This window comes from Mytilus trossulus, chromosome 2 (assembly GCF_036588685.1).
Source record: "Mytilus trossulus isolate FHL-02 chromosome 2, PNRI_Mtr1.1.1.hap1, whole genome shotgun sequence".
NCBI classification, from domain to species: domain Eukaryota; kingdom Metazoa; phylum Mollusca; class Bivalvia; order Mytilida; family Mytilidae; genus Mytilus; species Mytilus trossulus.
Genome location: NC_086374.1, coordinates 35159350 through 35185665, shown reverse-complemented (window position 1 = coordinate 35185665; position 26316 = coordinate 35159350). Strand labels below are relative to the sequence as shown.

At 31.7% G+C, this 26316-nt stretch overlaps 1 protein-coding gene across 2 annotated transcripts in view; it reads left to right on the top strand.

Annotated features, from left to right (window-relative positions):
- Window positions 1-290: 290 nt before the first annotated feature.
- Window positions 291-26316, top strand: part of LOC134707080 (uncharacterized) — a 76344-nt gene continuing 50318 nt past the window's right edge. The window contains exons 1-8 of one of the 2 annotated variants that reach the window (XM_063566577.1): window positions 291-759; window positions 16240-16305; window positions 17476-17703; window positions 18032-18146; window positions 18708-18855; window positions 19494-19599; window positions 23103-23223; window positions 24172-24243. In XM_063566577.1, the coding sequence (XP_063422647.1) occupies window positions 652-759; window positions 16240-16305; window positions 17476-17703; window positions 18032-18146; window positions 18708-18855; window positions 19494-19599; window positions 23103-23223; window positions 24172-24243 (964 nt within the window). In that variant the 5' untranslated portion in view covers window positions 291-651. Of the gene's footprint in view, window positions 760-9502; window positions 9726-16239; window positions 16306-17475; window positions 17704-18031; window positions 18147-18707; window positions 18856-19493; window positions 19600-23102; window positions 23224-24171; window positions 24244-26316 lie in introns of those variants that run through there. The other variant, XM_063566578.1, reaches the window with a different exon arrangement.

Genomic DNA, 26316 nt, shown 5'->3' with positions numbered 1-26316 from the left:
TGTGTGTTGGTGAAAAGGGGGACCACTTTTCAGTAAGTAAATATAAGTAACAGACAAGTTTGGAAGTGCTTAACCATAATTCTGTTTATTCTAGGGCCAATATTAGCTCTGTATATTTAAAATCTGCCAAAGACTATACGGTTTGAGGTATTAAGAGATCATGTAAACATGGCTTCCTTGTATAACTTGTTTAACAATATATCTCATGCATTCAATAAGCAAACAATTATTAAATGTCGGGTATTATTATGCAAATGATCACACGGTACACTGACAATATAATAGTTGGCATATCGGATTTCTGAAACTATCTATGTACCGATACTGAACACTATCAACATTTTTAGGTGTAAATTTGACTTTTGTGAGAAATTATTTTTAATGAACATCGTGCTGATTTGAATGATATTAACCAAAAGGTTACTATTTTTTAATATTATTAATCCTTTCTACGAAGGTGTCAAATTTAGTGTTCATTGAAAATCTGAATGCGGAAGTTCTATAACGACTAATAGAATGGAATAGATTTCAACAAAGACATAAAACATTTAAATGGTTGTTCTCATACGTGTAGTTCAGACTTCATTGACGTTATAGCATGGGCTGATGAGACCGGGAGTAAATACAAATTAGTGTGTTCAACCGGGTAACATGGCTACAATTTCAAAAGGAGTTGAAGATTTGTCACAACTTGAGAGACTTGATGAAGACAGCATTCAAAATGTTCTAAGAGACAGATATGCTAAAGATGACATATATGTAAGTAAAATATTAAGTAACTTGAGCACACGAATTGTATTGTATTGCCGATCTTTACTGATTTTACTAGTCGCCATCGTTAGTACATCGTTATGTATGTCGAATGGTTTTTTTTCTCCAAAATATAGAAAAAAACAGGGGTACTAGTAATTATAAACGAGGGACAGTCAAACTCATAAATCGAATATAAACTGACCGATTGTAAAAGGGTGACGAGATAGAACCTACAACATATACTTCGAATGATCATACTACATGCATACTACAATTTGCCCTTCTGGAGATACTGTGGAATTTGAAAAACAAGGGTTGTTCACGTTGGTCACTATTTAAAAAATGTAAATAGGTAATGATTGATCTCGATATATTTAATAAATTAATTTGTTGGCAAACCATTGAAATAGTTTTACTCTAGCATAATGACCGACTACAATTGGCATCAATAACGTCACAGTACCCTAAGGCCACCGATTCACCAAAAATAGCGTATGGAATCTTACACGTTTTCTTTTAGACTAAACAATTTGTATTTTCATGATTTAACGTTATACACGTCCATCTTTCAAAATAGGTAAATTTATTTAAAAATATACACCATACGTTCACAGTTTATATCCACAGATGAAGCATTCACTGGAAAATGTAAATCATTTTTAAAAGATGACTTTATAAGAACGCATAACGACGTTTCAAAATATTTACTTGTGGCAAATTGTTCTAAATATTGGACATGCTTTCAAGATGCTAAAAGTGTCAACTTGTGAACGATGTCTGCATTCAATTTTAAGAAGGAAGAAACAAAACTACGATAAAGAGACCGGTCTGTTTTAGTTTGGTCCGTCTACATTTATATCAAGACATTAGAATACCTTCTTAGAATATCCTTTCAGATGGAATCGAAAACACCAAAAAAAATCAAATGTTGAATTCAAGAGAAAACTGATATTGATTCATTATATACATATAACGATATGTATCTGTCACCCATGTTATATTTTATTTTTGTGATCGGGATTAGGAATCTGTTTAAAAAAAAACAGTGGTGTCGGCCTTCACATTAAATGTTTTTTTTTTTTTGTGTTGGATTCATGGTTGTTTGAGCAAGTTATATACACCTCAATGTTGTAAAAAATGCTGTGCCTATAATTATATACACAGTATACAAACACTAAGTTAGGGTCTTTTAAACTGACGAAATTGCTTATATATGTGCAAAATGTTATTAATTATGTGTCACACGTAACTTTTGTGAATGTTTAAACCTCCTTACAAATATACCAATGGTTTTGTACTCAAGTCTATGGATCGATCATTCTTGCAATTCACTGACATTAAATTTGGTTTTTTAAATTGCATAATCTTTGTATATTTTTCTTGATAGGCCTAATTGTACAAGTGTATTTCAATATTTAGGAAGCCATCTTACTTGTTTTATTCAGTTTTGAGAGTTGCTACGAATATGACATATTTCGAAAGGCTTATTTATGTAGCAGTTTAGCTCAATATGATCGGAATAGAAAAGACATCCAAATCCCACATCAAAATTCCAATGCATTCAAAGATCTATCTATTGCCTTCCTGATAGAAATTAATTTATAAATTTAGTTTTGGGATTTTCAATACTCCTTTAGAAATAGCATTCTGCTGTCAATGTTTTGTAAATGGTCAGCTATAGGTCAAAATAAACAATATAAGCCTAGATTTAAAAATACACTTCTTAGTAATATTTCTTTATTTCCACGAAACATGGTGCAATTAATTGGTTTATAAGTCCATATTAAACATGTTAAAACGCTGGCGTAGTCCTTTTAAAGTTAAAATTAATTTTATAGGCATACAAATTTCGGCGTTTTGCATTTGCGCCGATCTGCACTTCATTTGCGCCGATTTTTTCTTTCATTTGCGCCGATTTTTATTTTCATTTGCGCCGATTTTTTTACAGGTAAATACAGGTAAAATACAGGTAAACTACAGAAAATATATAAGAATATGTCAATGAGACAACTCTTTTTTTTTTATTTTTCATTAAAGACCTCTTCCGTTAGCCAGTTGTACACATTTTATGTATTGTCAATCATAACATGTATACAACTGTTGTCCCCTGCTTACCACGGGGAGGTGGAAATAGGATTTCGAGCAGGATAAGTCAATAAAATAGCACTATATTCACATACTTTAAAATGAAGAAGTAAAATTACTCTGTTATCTTAAAATCACGAATTAAAATCCATAAAAACGGAAAACATTAAAATTATAAGTCTGTTCTTGCAGAGTATTTGTAGGCAACACATCATTTCTGTATTTGGCATACTTGTCGATAACAAAGTCCATCTTTTCTTTGTCTGGCTTGCGTACAGATGCTGGCATGTCTAGAGTTCGCATTTTTACATATGTTACGGCCTGGACATCAGAATCCGTGGTGACTCTGGCTTTACATGATTTGATGGTACATCGGTAAGATATGTTGCCGTTTTTCAGGATACTGACCTTCCGATATGTATGGCTATCAATAATTAACGAATTTACTCCTCGGCTCGTTTCGGTGTGCAATATGTCCATCGTGTTACAACGATGTCCCAGAACAATATGAAATAAAACTAACTTAAAACAAGAAGTGAACAACGTTTATAACCAGATTTTACCAATATACCTTCAAGTAAAAGTAGATGTAAAAGTATAAACTTACCTGTAAATTACCTGTAAATCCAATTAGTAGAAAATATAAAATCGGCGCAAATGTCAAAATGAAATCGGCGCAAATGAAAGAATGCAAATTTTCAAAATCGGCGCAAATGTCATACGCCCACAAATTTTGACCGTATAAACACCGAGTTTATTGACCAATAACAACAACAAGCATGTCACGGAGACTCAGATCTCAAGTAAAATTCGTAACAATTAAGGTTACACCCATAACACTTATGAAACTACGTGATATATAGGATATAGTACTTTTAGAAATATCTCTATTTGATTACATTTTTTCTGCATTTTGATTTATTCAGTTAATACATATTTTTTAAACTCTTTCATACTTTATATAGTTGAGCTATATTCTTGTTATTAATTGTTCTATCATCCGCTATAAACAGTGTTACCCTGCAGGAAGAACTTGGGAAGAGTTATTTTGATACACTTCCACAACTGACTATCATGTCCGACCATCTTCTGTTTTACTTACTCGAACAATACATTTCAATGAGAGCAGTAATATACATGTAAGTCTCAGTGAAAGTAAAAAGACAATTAAGTGTTATACTGTTAAGCTTGTCTGCTTGTAGGACCATGTGAGGTGAAAAGGGGCCGGATGTTTGTGGTTGTTGTGCTTGTCTGACTTTAGGACCATTTGATATAAACTATACTGAGCATGCAAACAAGCACACTGTAGTATAAGCTTTGAACGACCCAGCGATATCAAAATATAGAAACTCCCTGATTTTATTTCTTATATTAGAAGAAAACTTCTAACAAAAGAAGTATCGGTTTAAATTGAACGTTTGGTTCTATCACGTTTGGTGTCCATTGAAATTAGTATTGCATCTTGAATCCGGTTCATGTCTTATTTTAGAACATTCCTGACACGGAAATGAAATCAAAACATTTGTAAATTCCTTTATACAATAATGCGAGTTTTCAAACCCTTTTATAATTAATGCGTATTTTGAATAGTCTCCTTTCAAATCGGGGTTTGAATTTCACTTTTGGCAACCGAAAATCACTTATCAGATTTTGCACAATCCAATTAAAATTGAATCTCCGCACTTGCTCATTTTTTATGCTTGGTCGCTGCGGAGATTTAATTTAAATTAAATTGAATTTTGTAAAACTCCTTTAATTTGTGATTTGTTTTGTTTGAATGCTATAAAATTTCGCACATTTTATTACTCGTTATGATTTAAAAGAAGTCTTATATTTTTGAATATTAATCTATAATGTTTTATTTCACATTGCAATAACTTTACAATTTGTTTGTTGTTAAATCTATCAGTTTATCATTTTTATAGTGCCAATTCGTTCTTAATTTGTTAATCAGTCACGACTAACATTAGGTACAAACAGTGCAAGCTACAACACATTTATATCCAGACTACTTTTAAAAAGAAATCGGTTAAAAAAACCAACTGTGCTCAGTGCATTTAAGTTATTTTTTATTTTTATTGACTTGATACAAAAATATACCCCTTTCATTACTTCATTCAAAGACTTTTAATACAATATGTTTGTCTTTGCCTGATTGGAGTCGTGTTAGCTTTCTGGTAGGGCAATTCAGTTACATTAAAAGGTTACACTTATATGAACGTAACTAGTTATTGTAGAATACAATGCTGGTTACGGTCTTAAAATACAATGCAATTGATTGTTTGGTTTTTTTTCCCACTTTTAATCATTTACATTTCTTGGTAATATTGAAAACGGATTTTCCCCGCAAAAATGAATGTAAGGATGTTGAACTTTAAAAGTGTAAAAGAAAGGGTTGACCTGGTTTACGGACATGTCTGGATTTGTCAGTTTTGCACTACTTTTGTGATTTGTCATGTTAGCAATTGTTCAATTTGTTTTCCAAGTTGTTTTGATCTGAGCACCACGGACGAGTTTTATAAAGACGAAACAAACGTCTTGTTAAGGCCTGGTATCTTTGATTAGTTTTTTTCAACTATATTGAGAAATCGAAACAATAATGTTCAAATGAATATAAACAATCGTAGTATTCCATGTGAAGTGTCTTGGTCGTAACTTGAAATATCTGACTCTCGGGAGTTAATCTAAAAAAAAACGATTTACCATATTACGCTTAAGCTTGTTAGATTGATTGTTAAACTTGGTTTCTTGTTATCCAGTAGCAAATATTCTATTCTAGGTGACGAGAACAAATAAACAATAATCTTATAAAAAGGGTCGAGCCCAAGCTCATATTTTAACAGCGACTGGAAAAGCAAACTGCAAGTAAACTTTGTGAAACGTCCCCATAGAAAGTTTGCCTGAAAACAGGCCCCTCGTCACCCTCCCTAACGGCATGACTAGTTTGTTGCAAGGCCAGTTCTATAAAGTGTAGAGGGGTTTGTCACTGCATCTACACGAGACATCACCAACGCCCTCAGTCCATCTGGGCGTGGCAGCGTATTTGTACATCCCACACAACCATGACTTAAGTAACTGCGCGAATGGATAACCGTATTTCTTTGGAACTGATACTTACATGTATATTTGGAACCATATTCACTCTATTCTCCCGTTTTTTACTGTTTTTTTCTAGTTTATCCCGACTTTTTTAAAAAGATAAATCAGTTGTCATCCTGCCTTTTTTTCTAAGTTGCTCATTCTGCTTTTTTTTTTATCAAAACTCCTGTCCTGCCTTTTTTCAAATTTCACTGATCCTAGCTTGTGAAAGAGGACCGAAAGATACCAAAGGGACAGTCAAACTCGTATAAATCGAAACCAAATGACAACGCCATGGCTAAATGTAAATAAATAGACAAACAGAAAAATAATACTAGTACACAAAACACGACATAGAAAACTAAAGAGTAAGCAACACGAACTCGAGAACACGAAACCCACCAAAAAGCGGGGGGGGGGGGGGGGGGGGGGGGAATCTAAGGTGCCCCATAACGGTTAGAAGATCCTGCTCCACATGTGGCACCCGTTCAATGATTGATTTCAAACTCGGTAAATAGTCTTAATTCGCCGTAGATCACAATCGTGAAAAGGGAACGGGATTTTACATTGGGACATTACGGACACATATCCGATACAATCTGTGAAACGGATATATCCGAAATGATAGCTGTAAGTTCGTATTGGTGTGAACTGAGACTACAGTCTGAGGTGTGAATTATAGTCCAGCCCTGGCCTCAGGGACTCATTTTTGTTTATGTTGTCACTAATTCAGCACATTCACAGGAAGTTTTTGGGAATTATAATTGTTAGTAAATGTTAAATAGAAAGTTTTTTGTAATGTTGGGGGACGTCGAAGTTTAATTTATACCTGAGTCAATGATGGGCCAAAGCACAGTGGGCCAAAGAACCTAGTTCGAGTGATTTCCTAGATAGGAGGGGTCCTGATCCTTAAATCCCGGACTTAAACTTGAAAAACGAAATCCCGAGGTCCCGAAATCCAAAAAAAGGATTCCCGGATCCCGAAATGTCAATCCCGAAAACCCGAGCTTAAAAACACTCGATCCTAGAGTCCCGATAGAGACCCTAATAATTCCCCCTCATAGATGATCATAGATTTGTAGATGTGATCAGATCACGTGGATAACTTAGATGAAGTCTAAGTAGGGTTACACTAAAGACCTGAAAGTGGACCTGAAAAGACCTGAAAAGACCTGAAAATATACGACTGAAATTATTCAAATTGCAATAACTTTTTTATTGTTGGATGGAATCTCTTCAAGTTGGAATTTTATTAATTGCAAATATAAATATTTCATTAAAATTTAAATATTTTAAATCAAAAACAAGTTTTTGAAGCAAAAAATTGGACCTGAACGGAGAAATGAAAAGACCTGAAGGGACCTGAAAATCTATGTCGGACTAATTCTAACTTCAATAGATATAGGAAGATGTGGTGTGAGTGCCAATGAGACAACTCTCCATCCAAACAACAATTTAAAAAGTAAACCATTATAGGTTAAAGTACAGCCTTCAACACGGAGCTTTGGCTCACACCGAACAACAAGCTATAAAGGGCCCCAAAATTACTAGTGTAAAACCATTCAAACGGGAAAACCAACGGGCTAATCTATATAAACAAAACGAGAAACGAGAAAAACGTATATATTACATAAACAAACGACAACTACTGTACATCAGATTCCTGACTTAGGACAGGTGCAAACATTTGCAGCGGGATTAAACGTTTTAATGGATCCAAACCTTCTCCCTTTTTCTGAAACAATAGCATAACATCACAACATAGAACAACATACGATAAAATATCAATTGGCAGACTTAAATCAATCAAAAAACGTATGATTACACAATGAACGAATAAATTTGATCTGCGATATCTGAATACAAATACACAGTTAATTAAATATAAGAGACAAACATTCATGACCAAAAAGCTAACAAACAAATTCAAACACACTGAGAAATATTTAACCAATCAATGTTCACTTTAGAAAAAAAACGTTTTTTTTTATAATCTTGACATTCATGTAAAAATACACCAGAGAAAGATTGAATGTGTTTGCTTATGTGGGAAGCCCGATCTATACGAAAATATGATAGGGTGCGAAGCTAAAAGAGGAAGAGTTACATGTAGCAAGTGGAGTCACCAAACTTGTGCAGGGATGAGCAGTGATTGGTTTTGTGATGTACATTGACAGTGTATTTAACTTCACGAATATTAGAGTAAGATTCAAGTAATTTGTGATTAAAATAGACTGTGAATAATATTGCATTTTAATGTTTTATAGTTTTGTATACTTTTACAGTATGTAAACACATTTTTCTGACGGCAGATTTTTTTATTCAATATTTTAATTAAGTATTTTTTAATACGCAATTATCTTAAAATATTAACACTTTTACAGTATGTCACTAAGTTTTCTTTTTAATGAACAAAATATATTTTTTTTAGTATTTTTACGAGGAATATTAATCTTGTTGAAATTAAAGGATTAAACTTTTTTTAGATTTGTATGATCATTTTGTTTTTATAAGCGTAATTGCATAACAATTGATAAACTTGTTCTATAATATTTGTTTCAATTAGTGTTTTCATTGTTATTTATAATGTGATTTAATTGTGTATAATCATGTAATTATGTATAACTGATAAAACTCATTTTAAGCTAATCGTTATTATTAAATATTTTTTATCAGAAGTTGCTGTTGACTCTTCTTGAATGAAAATGCAAATGTAAAAGCTATGTTGGATTAACAATATATATCCAGGTTCATTCATGACTTCATTTTTCATTCAGCAGGTCCGACGTTTGTAACAAAGTGCCGGTTCCTGACTTAGGACACCATACACATTTTGACGGGGTTATCGTGGTTTAAAAACACCAAACTTTTTTTTTTTAATTATTTATTTCTATGGAATATTATGTCTCTTTGACTTGTACGTTTTGACATCTGAGTTTTGGTTATTCTTTGGTTTCTTCTGTCTTTTTTTACTTGTTTTGCGTATCATAATACCGTCCGTCAATAAAAACTAGAAAGATATCTACAAGAGACCAAATGACATCAAAAAATAAAAGTTATCAACCACATCTTTCGTCTATGTTTATTATTTTCGTTTTAAAAAAAAATGTGAAATTTTAGGCTTATTCAGATTTTTAATTTTCCGTTCAGGTCCGAGTTTTGACAACCCAACAATATTTTTCACATATTTTTTTTTTTATATTATCATTATAACTAGCTTTTGGTTTCACAAAATCAAAATTTGAAAGATATCCATTGTATATAAAAAAAGTTATTGAAGTTAGAATTAGTCCGACATAGATTTTCAGGTCCCTTCAGGTCTTTTCTTTCTCCGTTCAGGTCCAATTTTTTGCTTCAAAAACTTGTTTTTGATTTAAAATATCTAAATTTTAATGAAATATTAATATTTGCAATTAATAAAATTCCAACTTGAAGAGATTCCATCCAACAATAAAAAAGTTACTGCAATTTGAATAATTTCAGTCGTATATTTTCAGGTCTTTTCAGGTCTTTTCAGGTCCACTTTCAGGTCTTTAGTGTAACCCGTCTAAGTAAGTCTCGTTGCTTTCCCCTCTTCACAATGTCCCCAAATACTATTTTAAGTTTGTCAACGTTTTGGACAATAGACTAAGTACAAATCCAACAAACGGAGAAACATACATCACATTCGTGAAGGAATCACGCTTTAAAACACATGACCTCCATTTCATACAGGGAATTACTGAAGCATGACTGTATCCCCCCTTTTTATAAAATGCTCTGGATCTGCCACTGAATCAGAATGAAATAGATATGTCTGGACCTTAAAGGTATTTGCATTGTATCATGCAAGAGGGTGTGGACAGAGGGTATTCAATTCCTGCTTCCCTCAAAAAGGGGTGGGGGGGGGGGGGGGGGGGGGGGGGGGGTGACTGATATTTTTTTGGTAGGGGTGTGCCATTTTTGCTGCAAAAACGTACCCATTTTAATATTATATCACTGAAGTTCAGTACCTATAGTTAAATAAAAGAATGACCTATATTTATATATTTACGGGGTTCATTTGGGAACTTATTTGTAAGGTGAACTTTCAAATGAATTTATTTAATTTAATATAATAATTGACCATAGATAATGTAAGATTCGCAACAGTATATTTATACATGATATGTAGATCATACCCCAAATCAATATACAGTTATCAAACGTAAATGCATTTTTATTTAGGATGTCATTAAAAAGGAGGGTCATTTTTACCTAAAATCTCACAAAATTATGACCCATGATATTCTGACATTTTTGGCACATCTCCATATACCCAATAATATGAAGTTACCTCCAGGCTCATCATGAAGTTCTATTAAGCAACCTACTTAATTTTATGTCAGATATGTCAGAGGTGTTGCGATCACAAGGTGCATCCTCGATAGGTCAACCTTTTAGGTTCAAATGTCCATAACTACACATCTTATTTATACTGAGATTTGCATGTCATGCCCTCATGGCCTGGTCAGCAGAAAAATATAAAGCAAGAGCCATTATTAACCACAATAAACAAGGTAACATCCCCTCTTTACCTTAATAACTTTCTTGTTCATTTGACATATTTTTTAAGCAATAAGATCAAACACTGGTACAAATCTTAATATGATAAGACTTAGAGTATACATGCATATGGAGCATATATTAAAGTATTAAAGTCTATAAGGCATATACATGTAGGTATTTTTCTTTAAAATTCCAACATCCTTAATAGAACATACAGCTTGTTCTCTGAACTTTAATCTGCATAAGGTATACTTACTGAAATCCTTTTATCTTTGAGATATTGTTTCGGAATCTAGATGAATCTTTTTTCTTACCTTGGATAGAGATAATTTTTCTAGGCATTTAACCTGTTGACTCTTGTTTTTAACTGAAACCACAGGCACTTTATGTGTTTTGTCCTCATGATAAGATTAGCTTCTTATTTCTTCTATTTTATGCATACATGTGATACATGTGCTCTTGTCCCTATTCATACGATCTTACAATATCTGTAGTCTATAATAAATGTGCTGCCCCTCTTTTTTAATCTTATGTGGACTAATAGGGACTAAAACTCAAACAATTGCCATACAGCATGAGTTTTGCTCACTATTGATAGCTGTTTGGCTCTCCCTTGACACTACTTGGGAGTATGGTATTGAGAAACAATGATTGTCTGTGGTAAGGGGTTGATAAATGGCTGACCTGAGTGTCAGAGAGAGCACCCTTGTAGATTTTGAAAAAGAGTAGTGTAATGCCGCTTCAAGGCAAGGGAGCACTCGCATCCACAAAGTGGAGAGTCAGAGAGGGACTGATATAAGCTGTAATAACTTGTTTTCCAATCCACTATAAACAAATAATTGTGTTTAAACTAAACTAACCTATAGTTGCTATTATTCTATTTAATATGGACTTCTGGAAGACAGTTGTCTCATTGGCAATTTTTGCGTCTGTCCCAAGTCAGGAGCCTCTGGCCTTTGGTAGTCTTGTATGATTTTTGATTTTAGTTTCTTCTGTATAACTCAAGTTTAGTATGACGTCCATTTTCACTGTACATATACATGTTTGTTTAGGGGTCAGCTGATGGACACCTCCAGGTGCTGGAGTTTCTTGCTCCCTTCGGCTCAGGCTGATGTCTGCTCTAAGGTTGGGTTGTTGTCTCTTTGACACATTCACCATTTCCATTTTCAATTTAAGCATACCATCTTCTTATTTTTACATTCAATAATAAAATAAACATAATTTAAAATATTTAAGATATTTTGATTTACAGTACACACTTAAAATAGATTTTAGCATTAAAAGAAAAAAATAAAGGATTCAATGTCCAAATTGTCACTTGACCTCTTGTTAAACAGTTCATTTAGAAATTATCTTGATGTCATTTTCAAATTGTGTTTTGCAATAAAAAGTTTATAATGACCACAAAAAAAAATGTGTTTTTATATGATTTCAACTTGTGAGTAAAGTCACTTTATTTTTAGAATGCTATGTCATGTATCAAAACACAAGGTTATTTACTGGTAGTTAAAAGCTGAGATTCTTTCTTGTATATGAAATCATATAAAGTGTTGCAATCAAATCCTGTATCTAGAAAGTAAGAGGCTTGACAAGATCATAAATTTCTGATTAAAGATATCTATTGTGAAACACCGCTTTGACTATAAAAACAATCTGGAAAATGAGAAAGCTAATATTATGATACAACACATAAAATCTTTTCCCAAATGTAAGAAATGCAGTGTATTGACCACATAATATATTTCGTGCTTAAAGATCCTCCATCTCAATTGTAAAACAGGATGCATTTGGCCTTTTTGTATGTTTGAGGATTTAAATAACGGAAATATGATATGCTATGTTTAGAAAAAGTGTGAATGTGAGAAACTTTATCCAAAGCTCCCAGTTTTGATCATGCTGTCAGTGAAATTTTTATGAGCAAAACATATTTTTCAGATGAGAATTCTTGATTACAATAACTTTATTATATCATCAGTTGAATGAGTACCCAGGTTTCGAAGAACTTAATCACTATTGAATTAGAAGGTTTTGTTGAGAAATTTAAATTGCTTCTTTATGGAAACAGAAAAAACCCACAAATAGTGTTTTGTCTTGCAAGTCAAAGGGTCAGTTAAATTATATCATTACATAATTCTAAATATATTTTAAATCACCTTAGTAATTTTATTAGAATTAGTTTTCATTTGTCATTTTGGGGCCTTTTAAAAGATACTTAGTATGCAGTATGGGTTTTACTCGTTGTGTTGTTGAAGACCGTACAGTGACCTACAGATGTTAGTTCTTCTGTTGTTTGGTCACTTGCGCAGAGAAGTCTCATTGGCAATCGTACAGGAATTTGACTTGACACATGCACACAATTTAGGGATTTTTTCCTAAATAGGGTTTTAAAGTCTTCAGATTTAAAACTAAGTGTTGGTACATTGGTGTATAAAGATCATGATTATTTACAAATTGATTTTTTGTTTCAATTCAGTTTCCCACACAAATTGAGCCCTAGAAAATTTTATGATTTTTTTTTCAAATTAGATTTTGCAACATTAGATGAAAATTGTACAAATTAATCAGATATTCAATGATCTCTGATTTTTTTTCTCACTTGACAGAATTGCAACTAAAAATAAGGTCTTAATTTATTTTTATTTTTCAATTTTACAAAATGGGAAAAATTATTTGATCATATTCAGACTTAGAAAAAAGAAAAAAAACCACAACATAATTTAATTCTCGGTTTCTTGTATATATATTGTAAAGCCACATTATGATAATAAACTTGTGTTGCCAATGCATACCCCTGGTATACCTCAACTTTCATGTAAATTTAAAGATTGTTAAAACATTTTAAAACAATTACTGTTGCACTCCTGTAGTGCTGACATATTTAGTTAATCTTCCTTATTTTGCAATTATATGCACATAATGACATATATAATTTATTGTTATAACTTTTAACAGAATAATAGAAGTCATACATGCATACATGTAGGAACTAGTATTGATTGTGCACAATAGATTACTGATACAATCATTACATTGAGGGGATTGTTGTTAAAAAGAACGACAAAATCCCTTTCTGTAGAGCTTGCAATGTTTTGTCCTGGAAGCAAGATATAACAATTCTACATTTTGTGTTGTTGGAGGACACTGTCTACACACAAATCTGTGGTTTAAGTTAATATCGACATTTTGAATATTTATGAATTGTTTTAAGAAAAAAAGACAGTTTTGGCAATAAACATTTAGACAGTTTGAAGATTTTAAGACTTCTAGGGGCATTATGTCTTTCGAACTGTTCCTCTGTCCCATTCAGATTTCAGTTTTTGGTCAAGGTAGTTTTTAAAGAAGTTAAAGTTAAATCAACTTAAAACTTAGTTCACATGTTTTTCTAGAATATGATCTGTATAATTTAAATGCCAAATTAGTTTTTACCCCAATTTCAAAGTCCACTGAACATAGATGAATGTGCCTGTTTTAGGTTAAATTTTTGTCAAGATAGTTTTTGATGAAGTTCAAGTCCAATCAACTTGAAACTTAGTACACATGTTCCCTATGCTCTCATACTTCTTATTTAAATGCCAAATTTGAGTTTTTAATTCCAATTTTTTACATTCCACTGAACATAGAAAATAAAAGTTCTTCAAAAATAGACCTAAAGAATAATTCTTCGATGATTAATGCACCTTTTTTTACAGTCAAATATTCACTTTTACACTGTCAGCAAGTGTTAGCAATTGTTGGAAAGGCAAATGATTTTGTGGAAACCCTTGGACCATTTTATTATTTGAGAGTTAATTTTTCAATATTTTCAAAATAAGGATTCACATCTACTTTAATATGGACATTATAAAGCTACAAATAATTTCTGATTGTTCAATTTCATCTCAAATTTTACATTTATGTCGAGTCTGCAACTTTTGTCGCAAAAGCAAGACATAGATCTTACATTCCATCATTGGTGTTGTCTTGGCAGTGGCCTCCACTAATATTCACTCTGTGGTAAAAGATGTTTTGAAATTTTAATAACTTTCTTAAAATATTTTGGAATTCTACCAAGTTTTGGACATAAGCTAGTTTATGATCATGTGAGAGTATCCAGAAGTAAATTTTGTAAAAAAAAAAATCCTGTTTATCTGTATTTTACATACTTAGTGTTTTCTGCAAATTAACATTACATTCACTCAGTGGTTAAAGTTTTGAAAACTTAATAACTTTCTTAAACTAGCCTGGATTTCTATCAAACTTGGACAGAAGCTTGTAACTTGTTTATGATCATCATGATTATGTGATATGATCATGTGATAGAATCCCCGGAAGACAATTTTGTAAAAAAAAGCTGTTTTATCCATATTTTATTTATAAACAGACTTTGTTTTACTGCCAGTTAACATTTTATTCACTCTGTGGTAAAAGTTAAACTATTTTTTATAACTTTCTTAAACTATCCTGGATTTGTACTAAACTTGGACAAAAGTTTGTTTATGATCAAAAGCTAGTATCAGTAGAAGGAAATTTTGTAAAAAATTATTTCCTGTTTTTCTATATCTTACTTATAAATGAACTTAGTTTTTCTTCCAGTTAACAAATATATAATAACATACAGTCTGCTGTAAAAGCTTTTAAAACCTTTATTATATTCATAAACCATTTCATTAACCTACTATGTTCACACAATGATTCCCCTATTCACACTGAAAACACAGCCAACAGAAAAAGTAGGCAAAACACTTGGATTCCTTATAATATTTTACATTTTGTATAGGTACCACACCACCTTTCTTCATCAAAATCGAAGGATATTGTTTACTTTTAAGTTGAAAGATATTGAGCAATAGACTTCTTTTATTCCTTTAAGATATCTTAAAATTTGAGTACTCACTGTACACCACAGTTGCTGGTTTAATTTTTGTACAAGATATGTATTAGAGAAGTGAGACTTGCATACCATTGGATTAAATGTCTGACAGAACATGGTTTTATTGTTCAAATAATGGGATGTTTTTATCAGTGCAAAAATATTACAGGATGGATATCATAATTAGCATATTGAAATGTTATATTATCTTGCAATATAATGTGCAGGAATCCCATTTCTGAATAATTAGTCTTTGTATTGCTGTCTGGCATCAGAGTCTAACAAATATGCAATTGATAGTAGCATTTATGGTAATAGCTGTAACAAAGAATTAATAAAAGATAAAAAAAAAAAAAATATCACATTACAAATAAAACCCCCCAAAATACCTCATCTTTTACACATAAACACAAATAATTATGTCATTTACTGATGAAAGTCAGAGATAAACAGTTTTTATTTGCTTACATTTTGTCTAAAATAATTGAAAAAAGAGGCACCTATAGCAAAACCCTACTAAACACCCCGGTCTTTATGTCTTAATGTCTCTTTTTCTTTCTTCATAGGAACATACTGTAACAAAAGGATGTCTCATCTATCAGTCAATTATAAAAACCTACATAAAGGAAATTGTATTATTAGGTTAAATAGATATTTTTTGTGCCACCCCTGTAGGTGAGGTGCATTAAATTTTACCCTTGTCAGTCTAAATGTCCGTCCGTATATCCCAAAATTGGTTAAACACTTTAGTTTAACAAGAATCATATGACACTTATTCCCAATGCTTATTACCACAAAACACAGTTCAGGTACAAATTTGGATAGTCTTGCTTTTACCTTTCTTGAGTAATGTCCCTTTATAATGTTATTGCTAACGGGGGCATTGTCTGTGCCCCAAGGGGACACATTTCCCATTTATTTCTTCAGATTTTTCTTTATGTTTTCAGACAAACTGTGGAGAAATATTGATAGCTGTCAATCCATACAAGAAATTAGCAATATTTGATGAAAACGTAAGTATATACATGTATTTTTATAAATATTAAGTTTGATTGATGATACTGTGCATTATAGTTTTGTAAACTAATTATTATAATTAAATCAATGACAGAGAAACAGTTTTACTGGCCACAGTTTGTTATCAATTCTGGAAGTTTTATGAGATTTTTCATTGTGATAAGAATAAATAAGATGATATGATAGACTGACTTTCGGTTTTCCCCCAAATAGTCTATTATTTACAAGTGTGCATCTTAAAAGGTTCATTTATTGTGTATAACAATAATATGACAGATTACAAAAAAGTAAACTGAGAAAGATTTAAAGTGAAGTTGTGTTTTTGGCGACCTTTATTTCATTGTAGGATCCTGGGCCTGAGTCAAGGTAGCAATGTGAGTTGACTGAGAAGATAAAGAAATCAAATGGGAAAAAATAGAATTTTTAAACCTTATTCATTGTGTTTTAATTTTTTTGAAATATGCATTACCAGTAATTATATGCTAATAGATAAATAATCTATATCCAAGGCATTTGCCATTACAATTCTTTTTTATGAATTAAAATACAAAATTAATGTTCTATTAAGCATGACCTGGATGCATGCTATTTCAGAAAACGATAACTAATGAAGGAGATAACATCTTGTCATCTACAAATCTCAAATTTCTACAACAAGGGGAATTTGATATGTTTGTTTTTTAAAATATGGGTTTATTCTGATGACATATTTAATTTGGGCATACATTTTAAAAAAGAATGATCCACATAAGTTAGTAGTCAGTACTTGTCTCCCTTTGGTATCAGTAATCCATGTAGGAAGAATATTGATTATTGTGTATTCCTTTAAAAATGTACCCTCCAAATGAGTAATTTCCAGGTTACCTCTGTCTTTCTTATAATAAGACATTTCTACCAAATTTTTCACTTCAACTTTAAGCTTTTTATATATAGGATCAAGCTTTATCAGGGTTTATTGAATTAAGAGCCCTGTTTATACCATACCAAAAGGGGAGATAATTTACTGATGTTGCTTAATAATTTTGATATATGTTTTCTTTCAGTACAAATTACTAGTTTATGAAAGAGAAAAAAAGATTCACTATTTGAAACATATGAAACAGATTAAAACAAATTATCAGCTATGAAATAACATTTACTCATTGGAATAGCAATATTACTTTTAGAAACATGATCAGTATGATTGGAAAAAGTTTGAAGCTAGTGCACCACCTCACATATTCAATGTGGCTGCCAGGGCCTACCAAAGGATGCGTGAAACAGAGACTAATCAGGTCATATTGGTTAGTGGTGAGTCAGGAGCTGGTAAAACAGAAAGTACCAAACTTATGGTCAAACATTTTGTTCATATGTGTCCACATGGAAATGAAGATCTACATGACAAAGTTGTTAAGGTAACAAATTATGATTTAGATATATGATAATTTATTTCTGCAAATTGTTGTTTCAACTTTGTTCAACATATTACCTGTTGTCATCTTTTATAATTGCCTTGCTCCGTAGATTCACCCCAAAGGGCTAGTAATTGAATTCAAATGATACAAAACTTTGATAATTTTAAGTACGAAAGTGTGTAAAACTTTTCAAATTTTGAAGAAAAAAATTGGATAAATGTTGGAACTTTTTAATCAATTATTTTGAGATTTTGCTGTGTAAGTCTGCTGCATAGCAGTTATAACAAGTACAATGAATTGGTAGTTATTACAATCATGAATATTTCAGGTAAATCCCCTGCTTGAAGCTTTTGGAAATGCACAGACAATTATGAATGAAAATTCCAGTAGATTTGCGAAGTTCTTAGAGCTAAGTTTTGAGGAAAATGGACAAGTGCTTGGAGGTAAAATATTAAATTTAACATAATAGCAATTAATTTGTTGGCTTTAGATTATTGAAGATCTCTCTGATTTATGATTTTTCAAATAGATATACTATTAGGAAGATGTGGTGTGAGTGCCAATGAGACAACTCTCACATATAATAAGCACCACTGGCTGTAAGCGTATATATCATGGAAATCTTTGGACTATAATCTCATGAATGTGAAAATTTCTTATTAAAAAAAAAAATAATTACAAGTCACTCTTTATTCTCTTGGGGAACAATTAAATTCAAAACAGATTATTATAGATAAATTACTTTTAGACATTCAAGTGGATAAAATTACAACCTGAAAAAAAAAGCACATGTTAACCTGTAAGAAATGAAAACAAAACTTTCTAAAAATTTCATGTGTCTAAAGTGCAAAATTTCTTTATTTTCTTAAGCAGGAATGCCCAAAGCCAAATATTTGAAGATAAGGATGTATAAGATCAATAAAAATCGAAGAGTTGAAATATTTTTTGTACAAATATATATTCCTTATATTACTTTAATGCAAACTGCACATATCTTTTTTCAGCTGTTGTTCGTGACTACATGTTAGAGAAATCAAGAGTTGTAAATTATAGTTTTGATGAAGGAAACTTCCATATTTTCTATTCCTTGTTTGCTGGTGCCGGTCAACCGAAATTGGATGAACTAAGTCTGAAAGAAGCCAAAGATTACAAGTAAGTATCTATCTCCCACAGAAAGAAAGATAGTGTTTGCATCTGTTTTATTTTTAAGTATTTGCTTGCTTTCTTTGAACTCATTCAAATTCATTGTATAAAAAGTTTTCATAGATTTGATTGGTACAGGGAAACCATTAATTTAAGTGTTTGGCTTGTTACAAATTTTCCATAGGATTGTATTCAGACTTGAGCAAAATCAAACAATGACAATTACGCAAGTTTTCTTCAATCCATAAACTCAGTACCCTTGAATTATAGGAAATAACCATATATTGTACCTTTGGTATCTAGTTGAGAATGCTTTTAATGGTGTAGATCTCCAAATATTGCAGTAATTGTGAAACATCATTTCCTTTTATTATCAGGTTTTCTCTTGGTTATTTCCTTTGATAGTTTGGAGGGACTAGCTGCTCATTACTGTTTCCATGCAATAACTTGAGTGCTTTTCAAATATCATTCTGTTGTTTCCCTAACATGATATAATGGTCAAGTTGAATATTAAATGGGGACTAGTTCATTTCTGATGCAGTTTCTTGATAGAGGGTTTTGAACATGACTTTCTCGGATAAACTAAAATAACATTATGGTGATAGAATGTCTTGAAACTACAATTAATTTTGACATATATATTATAGAATATTGAAGAATGGAAGTCAGGACTTATTGAACAAAACAGCAGAGTACAGTCAGATGTACACAGACCAGATGAATGTATTACAACAAATTGGCTTTGATGGGGAAGTACGAAGGATGATTATTCTATTGTTGACATAACACCCTTTTCTGATATCACACACAAAAACACTAACATACATATATGCATAAAATTAAAATTGAGAATGGAAATGGGGAATGTGTCAAAGAGACAACAACCCGACCAAATAAAAAAAAAACAGCAGAAGGTCACCAACAGGTCTTCAATGTAGCGAGAAATTCCCGCACCCAGAGGCGTCCTTCAGCTGGCCCCTAAACAAATATATACTAGTTCAGTGATAATGAACGCCATACTAATTTCAAAATTGTACACAAGAAACTAAAATTAAAATAATACAAGACTAACAAAGGCCAGAGGCTCCTGACTTGGGACAGGCGCAAAAATGCGGCGGGGTTAAACATGTTTGTGAGATCTCAACCCTCCCCCTATACCTCTAACCAATGTAGAAAAGTAAACGCATAGCAATACGCACATTAAAATTCAGTTCAAGAGAAGTCCGAGTCTGATGTCAGAAGATGTAACCAAAAAAAAAATAAACAAAATGACAATAATACATAAATAACAACAGACTACTAGCAGTTAACTGACATGCCAGCTCCAGACTTCATACATATATGCATACATACATGATAGAGCAAATAGAAAGCGGAATATGCAACATTTACTGAATAAATGCTGAATGATAAGTAATGCACTTCAGTCAGATAAGGGTATTCAAAACTTTCAGATTTTTACTAAGAAGCAGTAGAAATGTTTTAAGAAAGTAATGTTAACACTATAAATGATGACTGTAAAATGTTAAGGTCAAGGAACAGTAAAATTACTATGTCACAGATTTTGGTAAAATTTGGCATACAATTTTTCATTAAAAAAAATAAGAAGATGTGGTATGATTGCCAATGAGGCAAATATCCACTAAAATTCAAATAAAGTAGATGGCAACAATTACAGCCAACTTTTCAGCCTTCAACTGAAAATCATTCATTTATCTCTTTTATTAAAATATGTGAACATTTTTATAAATAGCACTTACAATTGGTGTAAAACCTGTGATATGATCTGTTAAATTCTCCCTCGCCCTGCTCGTCCGAATTTAAAGAATTTAATCTCTAATTCAATAGGCTATAAACAAGACAAACACAGATATAGGATTAGTTGCTCGCAGTAACATCTTATTTTCTCTTGCGATACAATATTTTATTTTTCTGAATTGTACATATTTCTTCAATCAAAACATTAAATAAACACATGACATATAACATTGTTCCTCTTTCACATCGTTTCTTTTCCCCCGGTGTCATATGGTTTTTTGAACCCCCTAAAAATTGAACCCGGGGTCAAAATACCATGCCGTAAAATGACCCCGGGGTCATTATACCGCATGGTATTTTGACCCCGGGGTCATTTTTCTCATATGGTATTTTGAACCCCGCTGCAGTATATTGAACCCCCCCTGTTTTTGAGAAATAGTATTGCAGATAAACTTATTTACAATTTATTGGCTATTATTTTTTTTTAATTAGAGGTTATGAGTAGGGGGTTCAATATACCGCAGGGGGGTCAAAATACCATGGCTATATAAAATTTTGCAAAGTATCTTTTCCAGTATGCTGAATACATACCAACTACTTATTGGAGTATTATAACTTTGTTAAGGAATAAGAATAGCTTGGATTTTTGAAATTCAAGGTCTATAGAAGGGGGTTCAATATACCGCAGGGGGGTCAAATTACCATGGCTAAGTAAAATTTTCAAAATATCTTTTCCAGTATGTTAAATACATGTAAACAAACTACTTGTAGGAGTATTATAACTATGTTAAGGAGTTTGAATAGATAGAATTTTTGAAATTTAAGGTCTATAGTAGGGGTTCAATATACCGCAGAGGGGTCAAAATACCATGGAAATTATTTGTTTTCAAAATATTTTTTCCAGGATGTTAAATGCATACAAACTACTTATTGAAGTATTATTACTAAGTTAAGGAGTTAGAATAGCTAGAATTTTTTAAATTAAAGGTCTATGGTAGGGGGTTCAATATACCGCAGGAAGGGTAAAAATACCATGGAAATTATATTTTTTTTACATCTTTTCCAGCATTTTAAATACATACTAACTACTTATTGGAGTATTATTACTATGTTAAGGAGTAAGAATTGCAAGAATTTTTGAAATTTAAGGTCTATGGTAGGGGGTTCAATATACCGCAGGGGGTCAAAATACCATGGCTACATAAAATTTTCAAAATATCTTTGCCAGTTTGTTAAATACATACAAACTATTTATTGAAGTATTATAACTATGTTAAGGAGTTAGAATAGCTTGAATTTTTGAAAATCAAGGTCTATAGAAGGGGGTTCAATATACCATGGTAGGGGGGGGTCAAAATACCATGAAAATATTTTTTCTTCAAAATATCTTTTCCAGCATATTCCATTGTATTTTGATCCCCTCCCCCTACCATGGTATATTGAACCCCCTCCTATAGACCTTGAATTTTAAAAATCCAAGTTTTTCTAACTCCTTAACATAGTTTTAATACTCCAATTAGTAGTTTGTTTGTATTTAACATGCTGGAAAAGATATTTTGAAAATTTTACTTAGCCATGTTATTGTACCATGGTATATTGACCCCCCTACTATACATCTAAAGACCTTTCATGTTAAAATATCTTGCTACTGTAACTCCTTAACATATTTATTATACTCCAATTAGTAGTTTGTTTTTATTTTATTAGTTTGAAAAGATGTTTTGAAAATTTTACTTTTTAAAATCAAGTGAGCCATGGTAATTTGACCCCCTCCCCCTTTTTTACCATGGAAAATTAAAACTTAAAAGTCTACCATTCTATATAAATATTTTAATTATAGTGTCCAAGCTACATGGTCTAGTTTTAATGCTTTAAGAAGTTTTTTGAATGAAATTTTGTTGGTTAAGACTTCAAAGCACTTATACCAAGCAAATATTTTTTTTTTAACCAATAATTGAAAATTGACCTCCCCTTGTTGTATAAATGATTTTTAATATTTGATTAGCTTTTACATAATGTTAAATATTTTATTAATCATCTAGAATGAAAAAAACATGGGGGTTCAATTTACCATGGGGGGGGTTTCAATTTACCATAGCGGTATTTTGACCCCGGGGTCATTTTACCATGGGGTTCAAAATACCATATGACACCGGCTAATGCCTCCAACGCCTGTACGTACAATAAACATAGCAGCAACTGCACATATACCTATGTGACCAACTTCAATCCGACGTAACTGCGAGCACCTTCGATACTAATACATTTAAATCCCAAACTTTATATAGTACCTTTAAACCCCACCCATAAAAACCGCCAAAACTTTCCTCGTGCCTCCTGCACCTAACATCAAACTTATAAATAGTACATACTGTTACAAAACCAGTATCCTAACTAGTTATACTAGTTCCCATCTGTAAATATTAACTACAAATAGCAAACGGGAAAAAACCCTATTTCAAACGAAATAAAATACATTACTTCTTTACTTTTTTTAGGACATGAGTATTCTACATTGCATGCTGGGTGCTATTATTCATATTACTGAGGTGAAGTTTAGAGAGGCAGAGAGACAGAACGAAGCTTTAGAAATTGTTAACCTTGAACATGTCAATACAGGTAATACTATTGGTTTTATCAAATTTAAATTTCATTTAAACAGAATCTGTTATTAACATTCATCATAATTGATGACAAATAAAACGTGCAGAAATTTTTGAAAAAATTCAAACTTCAATTTCAGTAACGCATCCATTGAAACAGGATTGTTTTTTTTAATCTGCATTGCTGATGTCCAAGGAAGGACTCAGGTAACCTCTTGAAATTGTCCAACTGTCTGTCCGTCATTCAAAAACGCCTTGGGTTAAAAACTCTAATCAAAGTTTTCTTGGCTTCTATTCAAGAAAAACATGCAAACTGGAACAATTATATGCATCAACCTAGATCCAGACCCAAGTTTTTGTCTTGTTTTTTTTAATTATATCACCGATGTGGGATAGTTTGCAGAGTTAAAAAGGAAAGTTGAAAAGAAAGAAAATTGATGTTGATGAAATGTTTATGGATAGAATTAAACAATAGCAAAATAAAACTATATTCTAATTTTTAGATGATGAAATAAATGTACAAAAAAATTAGCTTTGATAACATTAATTAATTTGTCAAAGGTTAAAAAATTGTTTAATTAGTCTAGATTATTGCTTTGGTATTTCATGGCTTGCTGTTTCAATGAGTTAAAAAAGTTTAATCAGCGTATCAAACTATTATCAAGTATTTTATATGAAGTGACAATGGCTGTAAGATGTCATTAACCTCTGAGATTTATCACTGATATATAATAATGGTTAACAAACTCCTATTGATGATCAAAACAAATTACTTAACTAGTTAACCTTATTCTTTAATTAAATCTTTACCAATATGGGATTCACATGTCTGGATGTATGATTTGTAAGGTTTTATATAGGTTTCAATGTTACTGTTCTTGTCAAAACCAATGCCTTTCATTTAATTTTCTCACAAGTGAGATCAAAAGAATCTTAAGAGCCTCTAGTTTTGTTTATTTTTCAGCTGCCAAGTTGTTGAATGTGAATCCATTGGACCTTGGTGTAGCTCTAATAAAGACAAAGACTGATTATGGAGGTAACATCTAGGACTATTTTCTACCATTGTCTGGCTCATTTATATATTACTCAGATTCAAATTAATTTAGAATGTATATAGGTTAAATTGCCACAGTCATTCTCCATCCTGGGTTTACAAAAGAGGTTCGATTATTCTACATTTTCAATATATGGATTTTATATTACAAAAATGTATCAATTTTTGAGATTTCTGTGTGCTTTTAATATCTTAATGATATCTAGAGTGGAGAGATATTGCAGCCTACTTGCAACAGAAGGAGAATCCACATGTTCAAGTGGTAGCCTTTGGTTGTCCAGTGTTATAAAATCAAGTAGCCTAGTTCAAATTTTAGGGGCAATGGGGTATAGGGCATCTTTTATTTTACATCCCTGTGTTTAAAGGTTCAAATGAACACATGTTGCTGCCTATAAGGTTTATTATAAGGGAATATTTTTGTAGTAGTGAGATTTTCTGTACTCTTATGTATTCTATATTTATTAATTTGTACTCTTTTATATGCTGTTCTTGTATTCAAATGCAGACTACAAAGATTGTTTGCTTCTTAATTATATCTTCTATATGTATATCAGGGCTTCCAAAATTTTTCTGAGCCAGCCGGACATTTTATATCTGATCCGAATTTTAATCCCCAAGACTAAGTCACAAAAGGCAATTATGGTAATCAGATGGCCATCCCAATGAATGACATAAATTTAGATTAAAAACGATATTGAAATTTACTTTGATATGAATTTGATGTTCTGACATAAACTGTTAAAATTGGCATTGCATCATTCAAAGTGTGCACATCAGTGGGTTCATATCTGCATTAGACTCTTTATTTGTGCCAATTGACGTTGTCTAGAACTTTATTTTCGTTTTTAAAGTCACATTTTTCAAAACCGGATGTTGACTTGACAATGGTAAAACATGGACCATAAACGGATACGTAAAATCCGTGTACGTTTATTACATAGCACGACTGAGCGAAGAAGCTCTTTCCACGTTATTTCTTCAACAAAATACTTAAAATGAACGTTAGGTACAGGTATCAATGATAGTTTTTGAATTTTGAATAAATGTAGGATGCATAATTGAATTTCCCACCTGTGCACATGCGCACACGTGTTCTTGTTCATACAACGTAGTTCTGACGATTTTTTCATGTAAAACCTTTTTAAATGTTTCATTAAATCAAGTTTATAAATGTATTCATTATAAATTTGATCTGTTGGACTAAATCAATTAGATACAAACCGCTGAAATGTACGAAAGTAATTGTGAATGGACCGATTAATTTATATACGATGTCCGGTACTGAAATTGGTTTACCTGTCACCTGAACAGGTATAGTTTTCAGCTGTCCAATAACTAATTAGCCTTGATTAAAATTAGAAAGTATTGAAGTAAGGGTTGTTTTGATAGTAATTAATCAACATGTCACTTTTATGACCGGAAATGTATGGCTGTTAAAGGCAAAATGTTGGGTCAAAAAGATCGTGAATTATATTAAAATGACCGAAAAAGCCTTGCAAACTAAAAAGTATATGACCGTTTCATGCTTTTCCCAGCCGGTCATTTACCGGACATTATACAAATGACCGGAATATATGACCGTTTTGGAAGCCCTGATGTATATAGGCATGTTTTTGTGTGTGAAGTATTCATTCAAAAATCATGTTAAACTAATGTAGTATATAGATTGAAAATAATGAAATAATTTATAAAGTATATGGTAAAAAAAGAATTTTAGAAGGTTGGATGTTGAAGAATGCTAGAACTATACTTGCATTTTTTCCTCAGGTTATGGAGGTAAGAACATATGTAGAATTTCTAGAAGTGTTTTTTTCTTCTTCATTAGATTGATTTATTTCACTGTGCATGTGTATTCAGTTCATTCACAATCAGATCATCTTCTTTTCTATTGATTACCCTTCATGCAACATTTAGTTTAGACCAACTCAAATATTTAGTTTGAATCTAAATAGTGTGCTAATAAATAAGTTGACATTGAGATTTTAGCTATTTAAGATATTATTGCAGTGATTATATCTTTTTTATTTTAATATCGATCAATAAACATGCAAACTG